At 39.5% G+C, this 23,934-nt stretch overlaps 3 protein-coding genes across 3 annotated transcripts in view; 2 read left to right on the forward strand and 1 right to left on the reverse strand.

The window, feature by feature from the left end:
• The first annotated feature begins 3,884 nt into the window (after window positions 1–3,884).
• Window positions 3,885–9,489, forward strand: stard14 (START domain containing 14). Its single transcript, XM_037675760.1, has 6 exons — window positions 3,885–4,189; window positions 4,312–4,459; window positions 6,117–6,220; window positions 7,133–7,250; window positions 7,329–7,381; window positions 8,454–9,489. The coding sequence occupies exons 1-6, from the start codon at window positions 4,013–4,015 to the stop codon at window positions 8,658–8,660; spliced, it is 807 nt and encodes a 268-aa protein (XP_037531688.1). The 5' UTR covers window positions 3,885–4,012; the 3' UTR covers window positions 8,661–9,489.
• Window positions 9,490–10,472: 983 nt separating this feature from the next.
• pdzd11 (PDZ domain containing 11) lies at window positions 10,473–14,695 on the reverse strand. Its single transcript, XM_037675761.1, has 6 exons — window positions 14,631–14,695; window positions 14,182–14,295; window positions 13,362–13,502; window positions 13,131–13,229; window positions 12,375–12,435; window positions 10,473–10,980 (listed from the first exon to the last, which is right to left on the reverse strand). Exons 2-6 carry the CDS (start codon window positions 14,272–14,274, stop codon window positions 10,946–10,948), a joined length of 429 nt encoding a protein of 142 aa, XP_037531689.1. The 5' UTR covers window positions 14,275–14,295; window positions 14,631–14,695; the 3' UTR covers window positions 10,473–10,945.
• Window positions 14,696–22,180: 7,485 nt separating this feature from the next.
• gdpd2 (glycerophosphodiester phosphodiesterase domain containing 2) overlaps window positions 22,181–23,934 on the forward strand; it is an 11,940-nt gene continuing 10,186 nt past the window's right edge. The window contains exon 1 of the mRNA XM_037675520.1: window positions 22,181–22,253. Within this exon, the coding sequence (XP_037531448.1) occupies window positions 22,181–22,253 (73 nt within the window). The remainder of the gene's footprint in view (window positions 22,254–23,934) is intronic.

Raw genomic sequence — 23,934 nt, forward strand, 5'->3', positions numbered from 1 at the left:
CCCCCCCCCCCCCCCCCCCCGTTAACCTTTTTCAGTGTCTTGTACTCTCCAAATCATGTGAGTAATATTAAAGTTGACATGTGTCATGTACACCTTTTTTTTTGTCATGTACAATCTTATTTTGAAAAACCGCGAAAGAGCCAGTCCTCAAAGTCGAACCGCAAAGTAGCGAGGGACTATTTGACTTCTGCTAATCTTTGCATGTAAGGGCAACTTTGGCCCAAATTTACTCTAAACGTTTATGGACTTGTTAAATGTGATTTAAAAGCACAAAAAAAAAAAAAATAGACCTATAGCAGTGTACTTTAGTAGTGCATTTTATTTCAGAAATCTTTAACTTTGAAAGAGATTTAAAGAAATGTGAAATGTTATGCGTTGCAAATGCCCAGTTAAATAAATTTGTTTTTAAAAAAAAAGTTTGTTTTTCAACTTGCAACATACAAAACCCGTCTCGAGTTTTACATCGTATCTTGTAAACAGAGTTTAAAAGTCCCTGAGCACATTTTTTAAGTACCAAGACTTTTTTTTTTTTTTTTTCCACTCTGAAGAAGTTAAAAAATAATCAAAAGCAACTTTGAAACAAAGGAGCAGAAGTCCAGATGTCAGAATGGCTATCAGAGCCAGGATAAGACTGATGCCCCGGATGATCTTTGCAGCTCACTGCATATAAGAGTTTAGATTTCTGACAAAAATGGCCTCTGTCCAAAATAACTATTTATTTTCACTTTTTACTGCCCACCAATAAAGTCAAATTTTCTCAAGTTTTAACAATATTTTTTGTAAGATCTAAATAAAGTTACTTATTTGCATCAATATGCTCATTTAAACAATTGCAAATTGAAAGAAGTTTGCTTTTGCCAGTGTCCATGTGTGCATTTGTTTGTAGTGTAAGCAAAATATCTCATTAACCACCGAATGGATTTAAATAAAATCATAAATAATAAAACTCAGAAGGATGAGCATCTACATCTGAAAAACTTCATGAGTAAAATACATTTAAGATGAGCACCACGGCTAAACAAACTCAGCGAGCACAATAAATTGCTATAACATTCAGTTTTCCAGATATTGACTTAAAATTTCATGTGGCCATAGTCGTTATCCCAACACATTTGTTTATAACTGATTGTACAAGATATTTGTTGAAAGTTTGCCATTAACTAATGGGTGTCAACTTTGTTTTTTTTAGCAAAATATCTCATGATGAATTTTAATAAAGCTTTTAGGCAATAATCATGGGATGCCAACCTCATTCAAGATGGCCGCCGCAGTCAACGCGCCACTGAAAACTCAAAAATGGCTTCAGTTCAACCCATTTTACAGATTTTGAGGTATAGTTTGGTGTAGTTGTCTGAACGTCGTTCACAACACAAGCTCCAAGTGCTACTCATTAACGTATGTTGAAGTAAACCGTTTGTCTGTTAGCAAAACAGCTCATGAACCACGGGATGGATTTAAATAAAAATTTCAGAAAGTTATTGTTCTACAAGTGAGCGGTCCAATTCAAGATGGCTGCCACAGGTGAATGACATTAACCAACACAAAAAAAAATTACTGGTAGTCATCTTTACAGATGGTGAGCTACATTGTGCTCTCGTAGTAGCTAAGAGTCATTCACAACATGCTAAATATATGCTACTGATGGAGCAAGATGACTATAAAACTTTAGCTGTAATCCTGATGCATGCTCAATAATCCAGGTAGAAAAATCTACTAAAAAATAAAAAAAAAATTGAAAACTTGTTGAAACGTTTCATCTGTAATCCATAAGACTTGGTCAGTCTGAGGAACTGCAATAAACTTGATCTTATAAATAACACCTTCTCATAGTGAATCAACCAGTTTGTTGTTGACATCCAACAACAACAAACCCACACACACAGACCGGTATTTGCAGTTTGACTCCCATCACCCTCTGGAGCACAAGTCAGAGTTATCAGGACTCGGCAGCACACAGTGTCCCACACTTAGGAGCCAGGCAGAAGGAGAAACCCCACACAAGACAGGCCCTGGAGCAATGAGTATATCCTAACTGAATTCGTTTCAACCTTTATTTATACAGGTTAGTCTCACTGAGCCTCAAGGACTCATTTACAAGTTTAACAAAGAATGATAACAGTAGACAATCATAAAAAAGTGTGTAAAATTAAAGTAAATACAATAAATTATATAAAAAAAAACACAGCTACATTATAAAGCCATATAAAATGCTAAAAACAGGAACATCTCTGCGTTGGTTTGTGCCACAAACTTAGCAGCAGTTTAAAGTCCCTTAGAGAGGTCATGGTCGGGAGCTTCAGATCTTTTTGCAAGATATTCCAGGAAACAGGAGCAGCGTAAGAGAAGGTTCTTTTGCCTAGTTCAGTCCTCACTGAGGGAACACTGCAGGTAATAATGTCCTGAGAGCGCACGCTGTAGCTGCACTCATGTAGTGACATGTAGGAGGAGATTAAAGATGAAAATGTACCAGTGTGAAAGTCTATGTGAAGTTAATGATGACCAGTTAACTACAGGGTGCAGTGATAATTACGGTACAGCCAGTTATGAATCTTAGCGCACCGTGATTTGCAGGAGCGTTCGTGTAAATGTCACCACAGTCAATGGAGGGAAGGAAAGGAGCAGTTACAAGGTCTTTCCTAGCGTTCGGAGTTAGACAGGATCTATTTCTGAAAAAGAAACCCATTTTACTTTCAGTTTCTTTACCAAGTTTTCAACATGAGAAAACAGAGAAGAAAGCCAAACAGGACTCCAGTCAGCCATCCGGTGAAAAGGAGGAACCCAGACCAGTGGTCATTCCATATGTTGCAGGAGTTTCAGAGAAATCGAGACGTTTATTTTCTAAACACAATTAACGTCCCAGTGGCTTTTAAACCCCAAAATACATTACGGCAAAGACTGGTTCATCCCAAAGATCCAGTCCCCTAGCTGGCACAAACAGAGTAATATTGCGTATGCTGTTCAGTGCCAGGAGGGCTGTGATCAGTTATATGTTGGGAAAACTAAACAGCCACTGGCCAAAAGGATGGACCAGCATGAAAGAGCAACAACATCAGGACAGGACTCTGCAGTCTACACTCATCTCCAGGCCAGCGGTCACTCTTTCAGTTATGAAGATGTTCACATCCTGGACAGAGAGGAACAATGGTTTGAGAGAGGAATGAAGGAGGCCATCTTTGTGAAAAGAACCCGTCCATCATTAAACAGGGGTGGAGGCCATGTCTAAGTATCACCCTCGTACAACGCTTTTATTGCTAGTATCATCAGCGCCAGTGGCGATTTTAGCCTCTTCTTGTGGATGCTCGAGGAACCCTCAATTTTAACTCAGCACCCCTGAAAAATAAAGTTAAAAAAATATATATATTTTTTTGGCGGTTCTGGGTTTGAGTTTTGTGTTTATTGCATTTATGATTCAATGTAAAAAAAAAAAAAATGAAAAGGTAACAGATCATTGTAATACTTGGTTTATTTACATAATGACTAACTGCTGGATGTCTGGTCCCCGAGGTGCTGGCTTTCAGAGCACTGGGGGCTAGGCACCCCCTCAAGGTCAGATTCTAGAATCGCCCCTGGACCACAGGAAGCACAACAATGTGCACAACTGGTTATTTTTACTTTGTTGGGGTAATATTTGATGTGGTACTAGCGAAAGGTCATTACACCTCATACCTCTCAGTTTCTACCTGTAAGGTTGTTTAGTGTGTGAACCAAACCTGTTGTCGGACATTTCTGGCTCTTTCCGTAAGGGCGGGGCATTTTTTTAATCTTTCGTTACGCACACCTGGATTCAGGAAGCGCAGCTACGTCAGCAAGTTTTGTTCACAGGAATGGCTCAGGAATCCAGCTCAAAAATCCTGCTCGACCTGTCGGGGGATCGGCGCGCATATATTAGTCTGAGCCGAAGGGAAGCGACGCCTGAGAGGAGGTAAATCTCACCGGTGGCGAGGATCATTGATTTATTATCTGCAGGACGGGAGCGGAGTGAGTAAACTGCGCCAAAAAACAAAACTGAACAATGTCAGAACAACGGAGTATTTTACCTGACGAGCAGGCCTTCGCCGAATTCAAGAAGCAGTGCTTCTCAACCGAGAACTGGCAGAACAAATATGACAGAAACGGCATGCAGGTGTGGATGGAAGTGCTGCAGGCTGCAAACAAGGGGAACAATGTTCCTAAAGTCCACAAGATAAAGGTAAGTTAATTCTTACTTGCTGTTATTTACACCTTTTGAAGTTTTGAACAGGTAGCGCCAGGCAGAGGCCATTTTGAGGGACTAACTCACAGAGGTTAAGTTCTTGTTCTTGTGTGTTTCAGTGCAAGATGGTGATCAAAGATGTGTCGGCTGCCACCATGTACGATGTCCTTCATGATGGAGAGTACCGCAAGAAGTGGGATTTCAACATGCTGGAGGGTTATGACATTGCCAGGCTTTCTGAGAATGCAGATGTGGGCTACTACTCTTGTGAGCACTGCAGTCTTTTTTTTTTTTTTTTGCACGTTTCATTAGTGGTGGGCACAGCTAACCATAAAGTTAGCTTTGCTAATCCACTAACCTCTGAGGCGACTGTCCTCAGTCTGCATCACATCTTCATCACATCTTCGGCTCCTTCCAGTTGAAGTTGCGTCGACCAATCACGTCTCGTCACGTGTACACGTAGTAAACCAATGGCGTGCCTAACGACTCACGGAGACACGCCCACAGACAGAAACAAGCTTGTGAATTTTGTTAGCAAACTTTTACAGTAGTCCCTCGTTTATTTCTGAGGTTACGTGCCAGACACCCCCCACCCCCCACCCCACGCATGCAATAAGTTAAAATCCGCAAAGTAGTGCCGTTCTATTTATTTTAGTGTTTATATAAATATATTAAGGTTTTAGAAATCCCACACTTTTGCAGTGTTCTAAACTCTTAAACCTACGTCATTTTAACAACATACGTATGTAGCTACTAAATTTTACTTACCAGCTCAGCAGAACAGCAGCAGCTCTCAGTTCTGGTCTGACTTGGTTCCGTTTCTGCAGACCTACCCTGCAGCAACGAAGTCCACAATCAATGTTCTGAACTCTTAAACCTACTAATTTTAACAACATATTTATATGTAGCTACTAAATTTTACTCACTAGCTCTGCAGAACAGCGGCGGCTCGGTTCCGCTCCGACTTGGTTCAGTTTTGGCGGAACTACTCTGCCGGTTCTGGTCGGCTCTCTAGCTTGGGGTACGTAGTGGTGGGCAGTGGGCTCCGGATGGAGCGCCGGACCTTTTGGCGGCGCGTGTCCTGCTCGGAAATCCTCGTGGGCCAGCTCTCAGATTCACTGATGTGAATGGAGGTCCTGTTCTCCACCGGTTCAGTGGGTTCTGTGCGGCTCTCATCTGCTGGGCACCAAAGTCACTGTAATAAGCGCCAAACTTTTCTGATCAGATCAAAACTTTCCCTCTAGTATTTCAGCAGATGGCAATGGTGCTTCTGGGCGGGGCCCTGTAGGCTTCTGGGAAATGTAGTTGTTATGAGCGGGGATACAGTGCCGGCTTATTGAGTGAAAACTACAAAATGGCGGCGCCTTTCCGAAGTATTTTATTTTTCGTTAACAATTTACTGTACAGTATCCAGTACTGTCCCAATCACGAGTAATATTAAAGTTGACAATCGTGCGTCGTGTACATTTTTTTCCTCTTCTCTTGTTCGAGCTTACTTTGAAAAACCACGATAGAGCAAGTCTGCGAAAATCGAACCGCGAAGTAGCGAGGGACTAGTGTAATTGGCGAAACCTAATTTAGTAGCTGAGATTCATTCACAGCACATACTTTTAAGGGTGATGTCTTGCACGAGTTATATATTGCATGAGTTTAGGCATAATATCAAGATTTGACCAAAACTAGTCTTAAGACTCGGGCATTAAAAGTGGAGGAATGATATATTCTGATCCAAATCTTTGATGTTGTTCAGATTTTGCTGCTCAACTTCCACGTGTGCTCATTTAAAACTGCTCCTGTTTAAACCATCTTCAGTTGAAGATCAAGTGGCTTTTAAGTTACACAAGAGTGTTTATTGCCACAACAAAGAAAATGCATGGCAGAGCGGAAATTCTTATTTAATTTTTTCTTCTTCTTTTTTCTGCAGGGCTTTGTCCGAAGCCAATAAAGAACAGAGACGTTGTGACTCTGCGTTCGTGGAAGGTGACGAATGACGAGTACATCATCATTAACTTTTCAGTCAAACACCCGGTACGCCAACCTTTGTCCTTTTTGTTCCTTCAGCTTTTAGACACCGTCTTCACGCCTTGATTCAGGTCATTTAAGAGTGGTTGTGTGGAAAAAAGCCATGAACCAATGGAAGCTACCTGTTGTGGATAACTCTTTGAATTTTTCAGCCGGGAGTAATTGAGGTTGAGCAAACGAGTAAATGGAAACAAGGCCAAAACGGATTGCTACCCTTTGATAACAGCTTCATTCACAAAAATGTCATGATGGTTCATGCAAACATTGCATTACCATATTTTTCAGACTATAAGGTGCACTTAAAATCCTTTAATTTTCTCTAAAATCGACAGCCTATAATCCGGTGCGCCTTGTGTTTTAATTCTGGTTGTTCTCACTGACCGCAAACTGATTTAATGTGGTACAACTGAACAATGTTGAGAGTTATTATGAATGAGTTAAAGTTTGACTTATCAGACTGTTTTGTTTCGCTTAATGCGCCTTATAGTCCGAAAACTATGGTAATAATGTGGTTGATGTTATATTACATGGGTATAACAACAACAACAACTAGCTGTAGCACTTCCGGTGCAGCTCTGGTCACTTCAAGATTGAATTAAATAATAATAATAATAATTCTGGCATAATTATCACGTAATGCAAAATTACTATGTTCACGTGAACTGCTATGAAATTTCTGAGATTGGAAAGATGACCTCTTTGGCCTTGGTTTCATTCCGACTAGCTGTTAGCTCATCAGTCTTGTCAAATTTCAACCATGCCATTTAAAGAGCTATCTATAACAGGTAAGATATTGTTGACTACTTGTCCACAGAGGCACATCTAAAATAGCCTTTTTAATTTGTTCTGATCACGCTGACACAGCAGAAAAGTTTTAATGGGAGCCTGTTTGTCCTCAATGTTTTGGCTCCATCACAGAAATACCCGCCCTACAGTCATCTCGTCAGAGCCGTTTCCATCCAGACCGGATATTTCATCAAATCCACGGGACCAAATAGCTGTACGTTCATCTACCTTTCACAAGCGGACCCAAAAGGTAAGAACACCCCACCAACAGGCACTTTGACTCATCCTGAAAATGTTCGCCTAACGCTAACTTGTTTTTTGGTTTCAGGTTCTCTTCCAAAGTGGGTTGTGAACAAAGCATCTGAAGTCCTCGCCCCTCGGGTACGTATCACAACACAAGTACCGCCCCGACCATCGCTAGAGTTTAGCTCGATTAGAAAGTTTAACGCACCTCGTCAGTATCGGCGTGTTTAACCATGAGGGTGTGTGACTACAAGAATGTCAGTGTGTACAGCAGGCGTGCGCACGTGTGGGAGTGTGAGTTTCATGCACCTTTATGCAGGCTAATGGTAACCATAGAAACACGAATGAAGGGCCGATCCAGGTAAGAGCTGAGAATCTCACCTCGAGGAGTTGCCAGGTCTCCCAGAACTTGTTCTCCGGGTTCAGATCTTGTGTAAACCGGACCCACTTAAAGGAAAGTTAATTTAGGAGGTGGTGAGAAACTTCTACAGTTCAAATAAACAAAAACATTCACCTTTTTATGTAATATTAAGCATAATTTAGTTTGTTAAAATTAAAATCTTTACTTTGTTTTGGGTCAGGTTTACAAAATCAACCATTTTAAAACTCCAAAACTGGACAAAAACCAGCATTTAACAGAAGTTATAGCCGTTATGAGCAAACTTTAGAAAATGATGCCATGTGCGAGATCTTGTGTGATCTGTTAGCACTCGGACAATGCGTTGAGGATGACTCTCGGCTACTGCCACATCAGATTTTAGCTCATTATCTGTGGAAAATAAGTTATCGCCATTTCTGTGTTGGCTAAAGCTGTGGTGGCCACCTTGAACGTCCTTTGATTAGTTTCTCAGAGTCTTTATTAAAATCTATCAATGGTTTATGGGATATTTTGCTAACAGCTGATTCAATCAATAGCAAAGTTAAAAAAAAAAGTGATTGGTGCTCGGAGTATGGTTGGATCAGCAGTGACTACCACGTCAAATCAAAACTCAATATCTGTAAAAATGTGCGAGTTTTAGCCATTTTTGCCTTTTTATAAGGTCAGTTAGCTGTGGCGGCCATATTGAATAAGGTAATCAGTTGTAGATGCACATCCAGTAATTAGTTTGCAGTTTTAAAAACAAATACATTTGTCCATTGCAGAGGGTTTAGAAGTCCGTATAACTCATTTCACTTTTAGCCCTCTGATAATGGCCTCCATTCTCTGCAGGTGATGAGGACCGTGCACAAGGCAGGACAGAACTATCCGGGCTGGAAGCAGGAGAACTCTCCCAGCCTGAAGCCGTGGCTCCACTCGGAGCAGAGCTCCCTCCCCATGATGAACCCCGCCGAACTGTCCATACAGAGAACGGACTCGCTAGAAAACGTGGACGAAAGCTCCAAGGTGGACGCTCAGGACGGCGAGGACAGCAGCTAAAACTCACACAGGGGGAGGAGCGTGGGACTTGAACTGTATATATATACATTTTTTATTTTTATTTTTTAAAAGACATTTGGACTCTAAACTCTGTTGCTCAAATCAGCGTGCCTTATTTTTAGATTGCACAGAGCGTGACGTGTTTACGGGTGTCTTTACGAGACAAAAGGAGCACAGATCAAGTTTTCATTCACCTCGATCCAGCTGAGCTGCTGCACCGAGTCCGAGGTGGTGGGCTTTTACTGGGACTGTCGGAGCACTGCAACAAATCCTGCCAAACTTATTTTGTACGTTTAATTTAATATTTCATCCATGAAGAATACAAAAACATAAAAACATGGCTATCTACTGACTTAAATGTTAGTTGTTTTAGTAATTGGAGAAAACTACCTTCACTTGTTAAAGCTCCCGTTTTTTCCTAAAAGCTATAAACATCTCAAAAGTTGCCACATTTACCAGCAGAATTAGATTTTTATTGTTCTTGTTAAATTCTGACCTTGATTTCTGCACCCAGCGTGTCTTGAAAACTAAAGATTTGCCACAATTGACCCAGATGTGAAGAGCAAATGCTAAACTCTCATTGGCTCTGACAGAAGGATGGTTAAAGTCTGAAACTGTAAATAGTTTTATTTTGCCTGAACAATTGGAATCACCATAACTGGTGTATTTTATATTTTTATTGTATTTATTCTAAGCTGAAGAAGTCAGGACGACTCCATGATGAAGCCCTGCAGGCTGAGACTTTTTTCTTTTTTTCTTGGACAATTCGAAGACGCTTGCAGATTTGACGTTTTACAAATAAACCTGAAGAGCTTTGGAAACCTTGCTACACGCCGCACCGTCTCCGACTGCATTTTTCCTGCATCATTCATTCTCTGGAGAAACCGATCTCGGGTCAGCAGAACCGGGTCCACCACTCCGACCAGTAAAACCAGTTACCGTGTGATTCTGGTAAAAAGGTTTTTCTAGTGCAAAAGGAAGAGGTTACAAAAGGTTGAGCCTTTTATTTCTAGTCTTTTCAATGTCCTAAAAAAAAAAAAAAGTTGGTGTACAAACTACAACAATGCAGATATTTATGAAACCTTTTAAAAACTGAATGTACTGCATAAACATAATATATATATATATACTGCAGATCATGATTGATTTACAACAGATCTGAAGATTGTATAAATCTGTGGGTTTTACAGTTTCTTTTCCGCAACAAAAGGAAAACATTGAAAGCACCGGCCTGTTTATGATCAGAATTAAAACCTGTAAACTTTTACAAGATTCACCACGTTACAGTTTGAATAGCACAGTTTATTACCATTATAGCTGAACAGTTTGGCACCTAAAAAATATAGTTTTAAAACTGCAAATAATGAATGATCCCACCAAAAGACATGCAAAACCTTTCAAACACGAACTACAAGACAGTATAAATGAGAAGTATTAAAAAAAAAAAATCTATCTACACAACTTATTTAAAAGTTACAAAAAATGTCTTAAATACTTTAAACTCATGTTTATCATATTCACTAGTTTATTTAAAATCTACCTGCAGTCTTGCACCATAATTTGCTCATAGTTTATATAGTTAAGCTGTCTTCATACTACATATATTAGTGTATTCAAATATCCTAAACGATTTACAGAAATCAGCTGTAAACGATCTAATTTAAAACATTGGAAAACAATGAAAAAATAAAACTAGTTCCTTAAAAGAATGCCTATCGCTCACTGCCTTGTGTGCTAGAGCTTGAAATAAAGGCTTTGAGGTCTATTAGAGCTCAGTGAATACGATTAGGAGGACTCTCAGTGACTACCACACCAAATTTAAGCTCAATATCTGCACCAAGTCAGATTTTGTGTTAAATGACACCGATCATCTTGAATACAGTTGACCTGAAAAGCTTATCATAGTTGTAGATCCAGATGTTACTTTCTGAGTGTTCCATCAAAATCATCCTCTGGTTTGAAAGATTTTGCTACCAGACAAATAAACACGCATGCACACATCAGTGCATGATTGTCCAGCTTTCACATGCTTGTATAACAAAAAACGTCTCTAGGTGTATGTTTCTGAATGTAGAGCAAAATACTGAGTAGTTCCTGGTGCAGCAGATCATCGAATCACAGCATGACTAGTTCTGACATTACAGTAGAAAACCTAACATGGAGGACTGTGAATGAGTCTGTCGAGTCATACAGTCGTCATCTTGGAGCTGAGACGGAACAAAGGCCAGAGTCTGTAGGAGGAACATGACGCTCTACAAGAACTGTCTGTTTCTCACTGCTTCCATCTAGTGCACAGTTCTCTCCTTTTGCCTCTGGTAGTCTGAAGGAAGAACAAACATCAGTTCACTACAGCAGTATCAGCATATTATCTCATAACAGTCAAATATATTCCGTGACTTTTAAACACGTGTTCTTGTTTTCAGCGTTTCTTGTTCGATCTATTCACTAAAACCCGTGAGTTACTCAAGTACGTGGTTGTTAAAACGTGTTTGTTTCTGCTGACAGTGGCCAATTATTTAGAGATACGTTTTATTTTTCCCACCTCTAATGTGAATTCTTGATTTGTGCATTTTGATGAGAAAAGTTGTTAAAAGAAGTCATTGAGCCATGCCAAAAACCACAATCCGTGCCTTGGTTTCCACTCGCACTCAAACTGAGAACATTAACAACAGCACTGAACCTAGAGAAATATATACTGAACAAAACTAAACGCAACATTTTAGTTATCGTGCCCATTTTTCACAAGCTGAACTCCAAGATCTAAGACTGATTCTATGTACTAGTGATGGGCCATCTGAAGCTGAAGCTCCAGGGCATGTATAAACAAAGACAACACAGTGTTTCTGAAGCTCTGTGTCAGACTGTGATCGAGTTACTGGCATTTATTCATAATCAAACCATAACTTTATTATTTAAAACGCAAAACATTCAAAGCATCAATGTACCTGATATCAGACAGAAATATATCAGTATTTTAACCAACAACCGTCTGCTCAGTCGGTTGGACAACAAAGATGTAAAGCCTCATTTCTCGCTGAGGTTTTAACCTGAGCTTCATACTTTTGGCCACAAGGTGGCGCCAAAGACAAAAGTGTCGCAAAGCTTCAAGTGAATGCTTTAATGAAACAAGCTTCAGAAGAGCTTCATTAGCCCATTATTCATTAGCCTGTGTACACCACTGGCCCTTCTCTCGCAATTATTGTTCATAAATTTGTGTAAATCTGTGATAGTGAGCACTTCTCCTTTGCCGAGATAATCCATCCACCTCACAGCGGTGGCATGTCAAGATGCTGATTAGACAGCATGATTACTGCACAGGTGTGCAGGCCAGCCTAAGGCACACCTGTGCTGCCACTGGCCTCTGCTAGCATCACCCTCTCCACCTCCTCCTTAAACTGTCCAACCTTCACGTTTTCCTTGGCACTTGTACTTTTAATGTTAGAACTAATAAACTCTGACACCAATGTGTCCAAGTTTAATCTCTTTCCTTCCCTCTAACCAACTTAATATATTCATTTTCTCAAACTAGTCATATAATAAATCTTCCCAACATCAGTGTTTGTAGCACTAGACTTACAAACTCAGCAGGCAATTTTATGCAAATAGTCTATCAAAACAACATTCTTTTGCTTTTCCAAACAGCAAATCAGTTGTTAGAATAAAAAATTGAATAAACACAACACTCTTGATCTGATGTAGCGATGAAAAACTTACTGTAAGGAAAGAAGCGAACCCTCATCAGAATCTCTCGAGCAGTTTTAAGAATCTCTACAGCCTGAAAAAAACAAATGTGATGAGTGAACATTTTTTTTCCCAACATTTTATTTGTCTCAACACACACTCATCACTCCACTGTGTACGACTGAACTACATAAATATTTAACTAGACGTGTCGACATGAACTGCTGATTAAACCCTCTGGAAAAAAATAGAAATGCAAACCATGTCTGTTAAAAAGTGCTGAAACATCAGAATGGTTGGATTTATTTATAATTAGAAACATTTTTATTATAGTTAGAATTCTTTCTTAGAATTAGATCAAAACATAGAAGTCACAATGATGATTTACTTAAAGAGAGTGTATTTTGTGTTAGCTTCAGAATCAGAAGTCTGTCATTGTATCAAGTAAACCTCGAGGGTGTACCCATCCAAACTGAAGGAAATATTAGCAATTATAGATATTTAATATTGGGAACAGTTCACTTCTCATCAGCTCAAATGTGATAAGGGAACTGACTAAATGCGTTTTGTGGATGCGTTTTGTTTTATTTGTTGGATACCGTTTTATTTATTTTTAGTTACACAGCTATACATTCTGGAGTCGATTCTAAGCGTGGTGTTTGTGTTTGGAAAAAGATGCTGTGAATCAAATTTTTTTCCCTTTACACAATAAGTGTCACTATGTTCACCTTTATATTTGAGTGTCCAAAATGCAGAGCTAAAAGGGCATTTTTAAATCTTCTGACTTACTCGTGAGTGCTCTATGTCTTGGAAATCCACATCATTCACAGACAGAACCTGGTCTCCCTCCTGTAGACCTGCTTTGTGGGCATCTGAATCTGGGACCACCTGACAACACATAACATACACTTGAGAAAATTATTTCCCAATAATGTGGGCCTTTGTGAAAATATATACATATATAAGTAATTCAGCAGGACAATTTATAAACCAAGTATAAACCATCGTGGTTGCACAAACCTTGGATATAAATATTCCTAACTGTGAAGCCTTGCCCCCTCGGATGTTGAAACCCAGCTGTGCTCCAGGAGGTTTCTTCAACACGACGGTGCGAGGGAGGAACTGGGTGAGCTCATTGTTGTAGTCAGGGTGATGAACCCGCTAAAAGTGAACAAAGAAAAGAGCAGCTAACAATGTAAAGCAAAGACATAAAGACATGCAAGCTAGATTCAGTCTAAGAATAACAGATGCATTCCACTGAGAATAGAATAGTGGCAAAAAGTAAAATAGTAAAAACAGATTGTGTCTTTGTCTATTATTTTCTCCTTTAATTGAAAACAAATTCTCTATAAAAATTAGTCATACTGTTTAGAAACGTACACGTGCACAAAGATAACTTAGGAGCTTAGTCAGCTCACTAATATTGTTGTTAGGTTCCAGGAATATAAATCTATAAAGCATCATGTTCTCAGCAAGAGGTGAATCTGTCGAGCATGACCCGGTATGTTGTGTATTCTGAACCTAAGATAACTTCTTTACTAATATTCCCTCAAGAAACAGGGAGATTTACACTTAACATGACTCATAGTGATATTATGTGCGTTTCTTGTTTTGGTAGAAGCAATTAAAAAAGAATGCATGGGGATGGAATATTGTAAATATGCTGAAACTGTTCAACATATTTACAAGAAAAAAAAACAGTGCAAAGTGATTCATATTTAAGACTGTGAACATCTCAAATACAACAAAACGTCTAAAGAAACTAGATTTGAGCTCTGAACTGACAATCATTTTTAACACATTAAAGTAGACATTGTGGCTTAACTGAAATGTCTCGTACCTCTTGTGGAGGAATCCATGCTGGTGGATTTTCATAAGAAGGCAGGAACACCACTGGAAGCTGATAGTCCTCATAAGGGATTTTCTGATCCATTGTTTACTCCTGAAAGTGAAGCTATTAGGTAAAAAAAAAAACGCTTTAGTGCTATTTATCACGTTGTTTTTATAAAGGGACGACAACAACACATATTGAGCTACACTTCAGTAAACTTACATTAACATGTAGTAAAATAACAAACCGATCAATTACTTTATTAGAATTAAATTGACAAAACTGAAAACAAACCCGGAACGGAAGCTAGCTACAGGCTAACACTACTTCCGCTAACCCAACAAACTTCTCGTCGTTTGCTTAATGTTTTACTTTTATCATAAAATTAAATTAAAAATATGACGTGACACGGCCTTTTGGACAACACATATACGATTAAAATGTGAAATATGTTTTACCTTCGTGGTTGTAAACGCAAACAGCGTCTTCTTTCTGTGTTTGGCTGTTTTCAGTTCTGCTCACTAGCGCCACCTGCTGCTCAGGAGGATTTACCCTCTTACTGCAGCTAAAAGTCCTGCAAATTCCCCTCATCAGACCAGTTCTCAAAGAAAATAAAAACTTATTTTACATACCCTTAAAAAGTTTCAACACTGCTCCGTTTCAGTCCTGACCGTGCTGATAAGTCTCCTAAACAAATAAAAATCACGCCAATAACTTAAACATTTCCTTAAAATGGTATTTTATTTTTCTGTTCCAACTTCCTGAAATCAAAGAACAGAAGGATGTTTTGATTTATATGAGGAGTAAAATTCTTAAATTTTATCACAAATAAATCACATTTTGTGTTTTGTCCACTGTTTCTTTTTGCCTTTCTAAATTCACTTAAAAGCTAAGTTACCCGTCTTAAAATCGCAGTAGTACAGTAGTTTGTTAAAAACATTATATCATCATTATCAGGTCTTTATTTAGTTAAAGCTATGCTAATGTATTTTAAAACATCAGTACATGCACTCATAATCTAGCGCAGAAGACATTCATTTATAAAGTTATTTTTTATCAAGCCTCCCATCCCAATTAATTACAGAATATTTATTTACAGATTTTTCAAGATTTAGTTTACATGTTGACATTTACATTTCTTTACACACTTCTGCATTTTTATGAGTAAAAGTTAAGTTGTTCCACATCTGCTTCATCATCAGCAAACAATGATTGAACTGAACTCACAAAAGCATTAATTAAAACAAAAAAGAATCATTAAAACGCTCCCTCATGAACTAGTTATGCCTATTTTGTGTTCATTTTTCACTAATAAACTAAGTTTAAAAACTTTTCTCAAGTCTAAATCACATCCATAACCTGCATTCTTTTTTAAACGTATTATTTCATTGTGCAGCTTTTCTTTGAATAACATTAGCTTTTCCCTTGCAGTTTGCTCCTTTTGTAGGGAAATGTTTACAGAAGTTGATTTATCTTTTACTGAATACCTGAGTTGAACAGCTCGATGTTTCATTAAGCACATTTCAAGTCTCAACATGTTTTATGTAGTAATCTAATATGCTAAAAATATACAGATTCTTATGCTCTTTCTTTGCTTTCCTGCCATTTGTTTCCAGTCCAGACTGTTGTGACTGACACTTCTCTCTGCCCCAGTAGCCCCTGGACTATTTCCAGTTTTTAAAAGTTTAATCTGTTTCTTCATAAATCACAAACCAGTGCGGGGAGTGTTTGTCTCTGCAGCCAAGATTTGCTGCTCCTGCGTGAACTGGATTGCTGCCCGTTAGCCTGCAGACATCAGCATTCACTGTTATGATTTAGGGTTTTTGATTTTATGCTAACGTCTTGTAAGTATATTTGTAAAAACTTGTAAAAGAAACAAGAGTGCTTAAAAGCAAACACCTTGGCAGACCTGCACTGAGCATGTGAAGCACAAAAACTGCAGCCGTTTAGAAAACCGTGAGTCAAAAGTTTACAGTTTTTATTTTAAACCTTATTCTGCACAAATTTTCTGTGCAGTAATTTGTATAGATTTATTTGGTTTTTGCACAAATTTATTTTTATGTTGGTTTAAAAAAAAAAAAGTCAATGCCACTCAAGAGGATGTCTATAAAATGTATAAAGTTTAGAGATGACTTTGTGAGGTTTTCCAACCTTTCTCATCTGTATGGACCAAGTGGGCCCAGGGCCCAGTTCTGACTGAAACAGCTTGAACTGAAACACAAAGAAGTTTATATTTTACAGTTTAGCTCATTTCCTGAAAACAATCAAATCAGAAATAAAGAATACAAATTTGAAAATAAAAACATTTGGGAAACACATTTTCAGATATCCTTCAGTGGACAAAATGACAACAAATTGCTTGGATCCATAAAGGTACAAAACAGAGTAAAGTAAAATAAAGTAAAACACAAATGACTGAAATTTGGGGTGAAACTAGATCAGAATAGCCCCCAACAAAGACTGAGCTATATCAGATTGCAAAAGAAGTTTGTTTAAAATTCAGCAATTAGCCATTTGAGTCTGTTAGCAAAATATATCTCAATCCACTGGGTGGATATTAATGAAACTTCAAAGCAAGAATCAGTGGATGCACTTTTACAACTGATTAACTTTTGGAGTCAGTCCAAACCAAGATGGCTACCAAAGCTAATCAAAACTTACAAACACATAAATGACCAGAACACAACCAATTTTACTTATTTTGTGCTAAAAATTGACGTGATACTAGATGAGAGTCGGTCACAACACATATTTCAAGTGCAGCTTATTCTGCTTTGTGCTCATTGTTATAGTCAACCTTTTTGCCTGTTAGCAAAATATATCCTAAACAACTTTAAGGCTTTAAAGAAAACGTTTAGAAGTTAACATAATGAAATCAAGCTGAACAGGTGAGACGTTTTAATAGTGTGTTAAATTAAAATAAAGTTGTGTGTGGTTTAATGCGGTGCCACAAAATAAAGCAGTCAAACTTTCACTCCACTTCCTCAGGTAAGTTACTCACCTGCGCTGATCTTGGCTCCTCCCCCTTCACCCAGACACCCCTCGTGCCTCCATTCACATTCAGCTCACGGATGTCACAAAAAAGGGTTTAAAAAAAAAAAGATGCGAGAAAAGGAGGAGAGTGTGATCCGGGAGGCAAACGGAGTGGGGATCCGGACACGTGCGGGTCTCTGTGGTCCTGATCCACGGTGAGTACATATGGACTGGATTTCCAGAACCAGATCAGACAGAGAGACGGGCTCTGGGTGCAGATGAGTGATTTTATCTCCTAAAGTTGCAGATTAAACGATCGAGTAAACTCTGCTTTTATTCTTGTTCTGGCCGGGTGTGCATCCCTCTGTTGCACTTTCACTTTTTTCTCCACGTCGTGTTGGAGCACTTTAATCAGAGAGGAGACGAGTCAGTCAGCCGGAGATAAAAGCTCTAAATCTTTAAAAGACTCAAACAAACCCCTCCAGGAGAGCTCCTCCAGACATCTGATGACGTCACTGTTTAATGCTTTAAATGAGCCAAACTTCTTGAAACCTTCAAAATGGTCTTGCCCAGAATTTCTGAAGTTTTAGCTGAAACTTTTAATTTTCACTCATTGTTGTGTGATGCTGTATGTGGGAGCTTTAAAAATGAGGACATGTGGAAGACAAGAGGTGTCAGGACTAAAAAAAAAAAGTATATCTAGGGATGCACGATATTATCGGTATCGTATCGGTATCATATCGGCCGATATTAGCGATAAAGTTAAATATCGGACATTGGCCATTCCATCAAAATAACTCACTGATATAAAATATGTTTTATATATATATATATATATATATATATATATATATATATATATATAATGTATAAAGGCACTGTTTTTGGATGCCTGAAGCACCAGCACAGCGTTATGATGTTGCGCGCGCCTACCTGATCTGGTCACGGCGAGAGAGGAAGGAGTGAAAATGTCGCCGGTGTGGAGGTTTTTTTAAAGTGTCGGAAACTGATAGCAGAACTGCTATTCGCAATGACTGCATAGCGTGATGCGAGGAGGAGCGAGAACGAAGTCCTACAGCACTTCAAACCTAATTAACCATCTCAAGAACCACCATTCTGACCATTACGATGAGTTTATGGTGGCCAGAAAGGAAAGCGAGAGAGCGGTCAACCACGGAGAAACAAAACCTCACCAGCAGTCCATTCATCCAAAGACCAAGCAGAATAATGTAGTATTTTAATTCCACAGCAGAGAAGGCTATGCAGTCTTTGTAATTAGGTCTAGGGAAAAAAATTTGTATTGTTATCGGCCAAATAAGTTTTATCATATTGGCATATCGGATATCAGCCAAAAATCCAATATTGTGCTTCCCTAACATATGCAGGATCTACAGCATCAGAAAAACGTTCAACAGGACCTGAGTGGTGTTTCATCTTTCGGTTGTGTGTCTGGTTTTCAGCTTCCTTGCTTTGGGAACCACTTTGTTGGATGTAAAATGATCATTTCAAACACGTTGAACTGTTTTCTTATACATAATAAGTTTGCTTTAATTAATAAATTAGGAGGACTTAATTACTGTCGCCACTTTTGAAGTAATCGTGTCTCGGACACATCTGAGTTAGGTGGTATGTCTGAGTTGACGAAATTGATGACGGAGTCTTCAAGTTGTTTTGAAACCTTCTCAAGAAGTTTTTACTGCTCTAAGAGTCTCGGAGGCTCGCGGCCTTGAATTCTGGACGTGCTCAGAAGATCCAAACTCCGCAGGTGTCTCAATCTTGTCTCAAGAGGGAACATCCAGGCGTAAAACACCACTGGTCCAAATCTGCTTATATTCATGCCAAAGGTGCGCTCCAAAGGGAGGTACATCTGAAATGTGGTGGGTGCCAAGGTGGGCACAAACCGAGCCGAGGCGATTCAGGTGGAGTTGGGCAACATAATGAGCGTCGCCTACAGATTTGTAAGCTGTGAACACAAAAACATTGTTTTCAAAAGGTGCCCACAGAATAGGTATGCTGTAACCCCCGCCACCCCCCCCCCCCCCATCACTGGAACAGGTGCATTCACGCATGTCGCTCAGATTCCACAAGCCAAACTTTGAATGTGCTTTACTAAAAGGAAAGTAACTATCTCCTACGTCCGGAGCAACTTTCAGAACAATCTGTTGGCCCGACAGAGGATTTTGAAGCCCCAGAATCGAGATGAACTCATCAGATCGTTAGGAGAATCTTATTGTTTTATTCCTCTAAAATTGCTTAACTTCTTTGTTTGTCAACTAAGTTGAACAAAATTTGTCTTTTGTCATTGTCATTTTTAGTTGAATCCACTGAGACTAATTTAATCTGATATGGGAATATTTTTCATTGTGTCTTTGTGACAGGTTGCTGGTTGTGAAACGACCCATTTAAAATGAGTTTTTCCCAAATTTATCTAAATTTATTTATTTATTTATGTCAAAACAACACTGGTTCATCCCTTGAGTTTAGTTCTTTTGCGCCTGAATGACTCCCAGGTCTCAGTTAAGTACGCAGTGGATCCCAACCCTGGTCCCTGAGGAACACCACCCTACACATTTTAGTTGGTTCTCTGCTTCAACATGCCTGATTCTGTGGTTTAATGATTTATTTAAGTTCAGCAGAAGCCTGTTAATCACCCTTTCCTTGAAACCAGGTGTGTTGGAGCAGAGGAACAACTAAAACATGCAGAATGGTGTTCCTCAGGGACCAAGGATGGGCACCACTGGCTTAACAGACAAAAATAATCAAAAGAGAGAGAGAACGGGGAAAAGTAGGTTGAAAATAAGTAGGGATGAAAGGAAAAAAATTAAAAGAACTTTAAAAATGAAAAACTGAATAAATATTGCTCAAGAACTCTTTAAAATAAAAATACAATTTTTAGAAGAAGATATAAAGAAACGAGGAATGACCCAAGATTTTGGCTCAGGCCGTCATTAAATTCTAGATATTTGTGGTTGTTTGAAATAAAAATCCCAGGTTTTAGTCGGCTTTACTGTAAAATGAAGCTGCAGATTTTTACAAACTGAACTTAAGGTTTTTATTTAATTTAAATGAGGACACAGGGAAGTGACCGCAGGACAGGAAGCTGGACAGGAAAACAAGTAAAGATAACAATAAGAGGATGAGATAAGCAAAATAAGATATGATAGTTTGACATATTTTTACAGCCATTTTGTGTATGTCTATATAAACGCTAATCTTTTACTGGATACTTTAGCTCTCATTAGGACCATTCAGAGATGCACACACCCTTTATTTATTGTTTAATCACAGGAAACGGTTCAATTATCAACTTACCACAGGTGTTTTATAGGTTCATTTAATTTTCTTAACAGTACAGGTGAGTCATGCCGTTATTTTATGTGCATTTTTCAACACTTTGCATTTACATGATGGTGGAGAACAGCAATTAAAAACCAAATAGTCCAAACAAATAAGCTGTTAGGAAAGGGTCACAAATGGGACACTGTTGCAAGCCAGTCAACCACAAAGAAGGACCTAATTGTTCTGTGATTGTAACACAGCCATTTTTGTTTCCTTCTCTTTGTCTGACAAAGTGTTTGGTTTTCATTTTAATGTTTCTTACGGTTATTACTCAACATGCAGCTCATGCTAAAACTTCCTGGTTCGTGCAGTGGAATGCAGTTTAATGTTTCACGTAGGCACGTCGACTTGTTCCAACCTGCCTTCATTAGCTCTAATCTCAGTCACACAAGTGGTTTTTTTTTCTTCTATTCTTGATTAAATTAAAACAATAAAAGTTAAGCGAAAGCTTCATTTTAAGTCGGCTGATGTCATCTAAACACCTCAAGCCTTGACCTTGAGCTTTGTGTTTGCACCCTGAGGGTTTCCAACGGTGAAAATCAACTCCGACGAGGTGAGCTGGCAACGAAGCCAAGCGAAAATCAAGTCTGACGAGGAGAAAGCTCGTAAATAATTGCTTTTCCACAGCTGAAACCCCTCATTACTCAGTCCCCAGTGAGTGACAAAGTGACGAGTATCACTTCCCATGTCCCTCAGAGTGATGGAGATCGAAACCTGGCACGGCTGAGGAATGTTAAGTCCCAACTTGTTGACTGAAATCTCGTTAAATGACCCAGTCGACACAGAGGTGACTAACAGGAATCCTCAAGTTTGTTTTTATTTTTTATTTCACGTTCAACTGATTTCTCAAGATTGTTTGCTCGTCGTTCTTTACTCACAAGGATTTTCATTCAGCGAGCTCTCCGTGCGTGGTCGTGCCTGTCACCATTTGTGCTGCAAAGGCCTGAGTTCCCATAGCCAGCCTGTTTGAATACCCCATGGTGTTGGCCATTGTAAGCACTGAAGCCCCTCCTGCATGCAGGCTCTTTTGAGGGGAGCATGGATTGTCTTAACATTCAAAGAAACCCTCTTTCCTCATGGATTTTCTGTCACAGTCTCCTTTTTCCCCCTTTTCTTCGTAGGTTTCGAGGGACCGGGCCTCTCCTCTGTGTCCAAATAAAGCACTACTATTTGATGCTCCATCGTCGTCCTTAAGGCTCCAAGCACCAAGTGTCCCGACTGCTCGAAACAGAATCAGCGTTTTGTTTGTTTGGAGTAAAAAGAGACACGATGAGACAAATGCACGACGTCTGCAGAGTTTGCAGTCGAGGATTCTACAGCTGCCACTGGAGGAGGCCGAGCGCAAACAGGAGCAGAGTGAGTGTGTTGAAGTGTTTTATCAGTGATCTGCCTCGAAACGCTCGACGCTTTCAAATTTGTTGTACAAACACAGAGCTTAACTTTTCCAATCTCCGTAATCTGGGTTAAAACTTTCAACAAAGATTCACATCGTAAATAATCCCCGTTTTTTTCTCCCCTTTCATCCCCTCATTTTTTTTATTTTTATTTTTTTTTGCCAGAGAGGAAGCCATTATGCTGTTAAAACACAGAAAATGAGATTAAGAAGTGATGAATAGAGATATAAAAGTCCCTTCAACTAAACAAAGCTGCAGGCTCTGGCAGGTTTTTGATGGTTTTTATTTGGAAAGGGAAATGCATGAAGAAGAAGAAGAAGAAGGCGGAGGAGGAGGATGGTGGTGGTCTAAGACTTTTCCACGAATCAGAGCAAGGTTAGAAGTGCAGGTGTGTTTATTTAAAAAATAAAAACCGTGAAGGATTTGTTTGCAGTGAGCTGTCATAGCACGGGGCACAAAACCAACTGTGAAAAGATGTGGGATACGTTTCACTGGCAACGCAACGGAAAATTACTTTCACATTCTTTATTCTTTTACACAAAAGCACTTCCTGCAAAGAATTTCTATTCGTTAACTTAAAGCCTAAATATGAAATCTTCTGTTTTTCCTATATTTATTCATTTCAGTGTGCATCCTGTTGGTTCTTATTTGTCTGTCTGGGTGTCCTTCTATCCATCTGCTGGATGTACATTTGTTTGATAACTTACAACGACAGAGAAGACGTTAACACGTGAGTGATCCCACGCCCTACACACAATCCATTACTATATATTTTATTTATATACTTCGGTGTTTACTGGAGCCCTTTAGTCCATTAACCCCGTTCTCCCTCTCTTCTGACAGGAAGGGGTTCTCACATCTCAAAGTGTGGGTGAACTGGTTCATGGTGGTGATCGTCATTTCTGCGCTGTTAACCAGCTACTGTGTCCTGCTGCTGGTGAGAACCGGGCTCTGCTGCTGTATAAGTAACGAACTGGCATAAATATACAGGTTACTGCTTTAATTAAAGGGATATTCTGGTCATTTTTGAAGTGACGTGTTTTAGAGCAGCATTCGGGACCAAAAAATCTGATCCGATCCGACCCCAGCTCGCAGTCATATATTCCGAATTCCACCTGACCCGATGAATTAACAGTAATTACAGGTCCGAACTCGGACCCCCCCCCCCCCCCCCCCCCCCCCCCCCGGCATTTTTAATTAGTTATTAACAGTCGGGGACACGCAGCTGAATAAAAAGCGGCAGACGATTCGGAGCTGATGGGGTGTTTGTCATTTCATGGCCGTAAAAAAAGCATTTCAACCCTGTTTCTGCTGCATTCTTGTGAATTACTGAGACACGCAGACAGCTCTGACACACACGTCTGCTTTGGGATCTCATCTGTTTGGGTCGTCGGCCGCGCGCGTCCGCTGGGTGCAGCAGCTGAATGAACGTCCATTTGGGTGATGGATCGTTGCCTGGCAGTACAGTCCCATCTGGAGCTTAACTGAACTTTTTACCTCTTTCAAGGCCAGTCAGCTCGTGGTGAAATGGCCGCGTGCGGCTGGTGGATGTATGGCAGGCCATGTTATCATATAATTGGATCGTGGCTGATCCTGACCTAAAAGCCTGAGACAGGCCCGCCCCGCCCATTAATCACATTACGTCCCTAATCCAGGTCAGTCTGGGCCAGGTTTCGGGTTAGAAATGACAGCTCTAACGTGTTTGTTATTAGCTCATCAGTTGTGACATCAGTCATGGAGAGCTAAGAAAAAAGGCAGAAGTCCTCCCCCCGGCTGGGCTAATGGTCAGCCGAACAAATGCTTGTTTTTATGTAAATGGTTTCTCAGGCTTATAAACCAACTCTTTTTCAAAAATGTCAAACTAGCATGAAAGAACACTACATTAGCTAAACCTCTACACTTTTGCACGACAATGTTTGGTTAGTTTGTTGCTGTTTTCTCAACCGAACCTCATCCCGTATCACAGTGAATGCTGAGCACAAAAACTAATGGTTTACAGGTCTTTAAAGGGAGCTTGAGCTTCCGGATCCGTTCCTTTCAAAGAGCCGGTCTTTTG

Source organism: Nematolebias whitei, chromosome 4 (assembly GCF_014905685.2).
Source record: "Nematolebias whitei isolate Nwh7 chromosome 4, NemWhi1, whole genome shotgun sequence".
Classification (NCBI taxonomy): domain Eukaryota; kingdom Metazoa; phylum Chordata; class Actinopteri; order Cyprinodontiformes; family Rivulidae; genus Nematolebias; species Nematolebias whitei.

Coding starts and splice junctions, on each gene's coding strand:
- stard14 (XM_037675760.1), top strand. CDS start 4,013: ATGTCAGAACAACGGAGTATTTTACCTGACGAGCAGGCCTTCGCCGAA. Junction 4,460..6,116: donor AGATGTGGGCTACTACTCTT/GTGAGCACTGCA, acceptor TTTTTTCTGCAG/GGCTTTGTCCGAAGCCAATA. Junction 7,382..8,453: donor CTGAAGTCCTCGCCCCTCGG/GTACGTATCACA, acceptor CATTCTCTGCAG/GTGATGAGGACCGTGCACAA.
- pdzd11 (XM_037675761.1), bottom strand. CDS start 14,274: ATGGATCAGAAAATCCCTTATGAGGACTATCAGCTTCCAGTGGTGTTC. Junction 13,503..14,181: donor CATGGATTCCTCCACAAGAG/GTACGAGACATT, acceptor GTTCACTTTTAG/CGGGTTCATCACCCTGACTA. Junction 10,981..12,374: donor GGTTCGCTTCTTTCCTTACA/GTAAGTTTTTCA, acceptor TTCTTCCTTCAG/ACTACCAGAGGCAAAAGGAG.